General features: G+C 40.0%; 1 protein-coding gene across 1 annotated transcript; it reads right to left on the bottom strand.

The window, feature by feature from the left end:
- Positions 1-468: 468 nt before the first annotated feature.
- Positions 469-1,398, bottom strand: LOC116100636 (olfactory receptor 14C36-like). Its single transcript, XM_031384375.1, has one exon. The coding sequence runs from the start codon at positions 1,396-1,398 to the stop codon at positions 469-471; it is 930 nt and encodes a 309-aa protein (XP_031240235.1).
- Between the last annotated feature and the right edge of the window lie 574 nt (positions 1,399-1,972).

Below are 1,972 nucleotides of genomic sequence, written 5' to 3'. Positions count from 1 at the left end.
TAGTCTAAAAGTGTTTGATGTGTGTGTGTGTATTTGTGTGTCGTAGTCAGAGTTTCTATTCCTGCACAACATCATGACCAAGAAACAAGTTGGGGAGGAAGGGGTTTATTTGGCTTATTTCCACATGGCTGTTGATCACCAGAGGAAGCCAGGACTGGAACTCAAGCAGGTCAGGAAGCAGGAGCTGATGCAGAGGCCATGGAGAGATGTTTCTTACTGCCTTGCTTCTCCTGGCTTGCTCAGCCTGCTCTCTTATAGAACCCAAGACTTCCAGCCCAGGGATGGCACCACCCACAAGGGGCCCTAACCCCTTGATCACTAATTGAGAAAATGCCCCACAGCTGGACCTCATGGAGGCACTTCCCCAACTGAAGCTCCCTTCTGTGATAACTCCAGCCTGTGTCAAGTTGACACACAAAACTAGCCAGTACAATTTGTGTGTCCATATTTTTTCTTTATTTTATTCAACTATGAAAGAAATCTGAATATTACTTTCTTCACAGCTTCCTTTATCTGTTTGTTTCTAAGACTATAGATAACAGGATTTAAGAATGGAGGGACAATGGTATAAAATACAGAAAGAGACATATCTTCAACTATTTCTGAGGTTTCTTGAGGTCTTAGGTACACATAGGCAGCAGAACTAAGAAACACAGACACCACAATAATGTGAGGGGCACAGGTGGAAAAGGCTTTCCCTCTCTCTCCTCTGACAGGAACCTTCAACACAGCTGATAATATGCGGACATATGATATGGCAATGAAGGTAAAGCAGCTACCACTGAGCCCAATGGCTGTCAGAAGAAGTAAGAGTTTGTTGTTAAAGGTGTCAGAGCAAGAAAGCCTCAGCAAAGAGGGGATATCACAGAAGAACTGAGGGACCACATTAGAGTGACAGAAGGACAGCTGGAAAGTTTTGAAAGTGTGCACACTTGCAAGGATCAGAGAGGTAAGAAGGGAAGCCAGTGTCATCTGAACACAGAATTGATGGTTCATAATCATAGGGTACATGAGAGGTTTACAGATGGCCACATAGCGGTCCTGGGACATGATAGTGAGAAACTGAATCTCTACAGCTGCACAAAATAAGAACAAAAAGATCTGTGATGCACACCCAGCCACAGAAATGTTCCTGTGGTCACTGAGAGAGTTGATACAAGCATAAGGCACAGTCACAGATATGTATCCCATGTCTAAGATGGACAGATTCCTGAGGAAGAAGTACATGGGTGTGTTCAGGGTCTGGTCAACTGTAGTAGCAATGATGATGGTAAGGTTCCCTAACAGGCTGCCCAGGTACACCAGCAGGATCAGTACACTGAGAAGGAGCCTGAGCTCCCAAGTCTCAGCAAAATCTTCCAGCAGGAACTCAGTCACCAGGGTGGAGTTGGATATCATCTCAAAGTGCAGGTTTATCTGAAAAGGAAAAGCAGCAACTGAGAATAACTTAAGTTAATTGATAAAATCACTAGCATTTTTCTTGAAATTTAATTTTGTTCTCTAAAACTGGCCTTTATGTCTGAAAAATCAAGTATTATATTTTGGTTTGACTATGTTATTTTATGCTTAGTTGTTAATGCACATATATGTGTAGTTGTATGTCAAATCATATAGTATCATGTTAAGCACTTAGAGTTAATTTACATAATAATTACTGTCACATTAATACTATTATCTTAATAAATATTAAGTTGTTTAATATAAAGTTATATAATATGGTAAGTTCCTCTTCTAGATAAACTACCTGCACCAGTTAGGAATGCTCAGAGACATTTAGCATGGGGAATATACTTTTTAAAATGTTTATATATTTATTAACATATATGCATTTACAAATTAAATGCACTTATGTTGTGTGATTATTTCATATATACATATATATATGTATCCATACAGGTAGGGGTGGAGGAAAGGAGTGAATCTTAGAAGCATGCTTGAGGGAGAACTTTCTCTTTTTGGAGAAACCTTGGTA

Source organism: Mastomys coucha, unplaced genomic scaffold, assembly GCF_008632895.1.
Source record: "Mastomys coucha isolate ucsf_1 unplaced genomic scaffold, UCSF_Mcou_1 pScaffold21, whole genome shotgun sequence".
In the NCBI taxonomy this organism is placed as follows: domain Eukaryota; kingdom Metazoa; phylum Chordata; class Mammalia; order Rodentia; family Muridae; genus Mastomys; species Mastomys coucha.
Note: the sequence above shows the minus strand (reverse complement) of the source record. Positions and strands in the feature narration are given on the sequence as shown.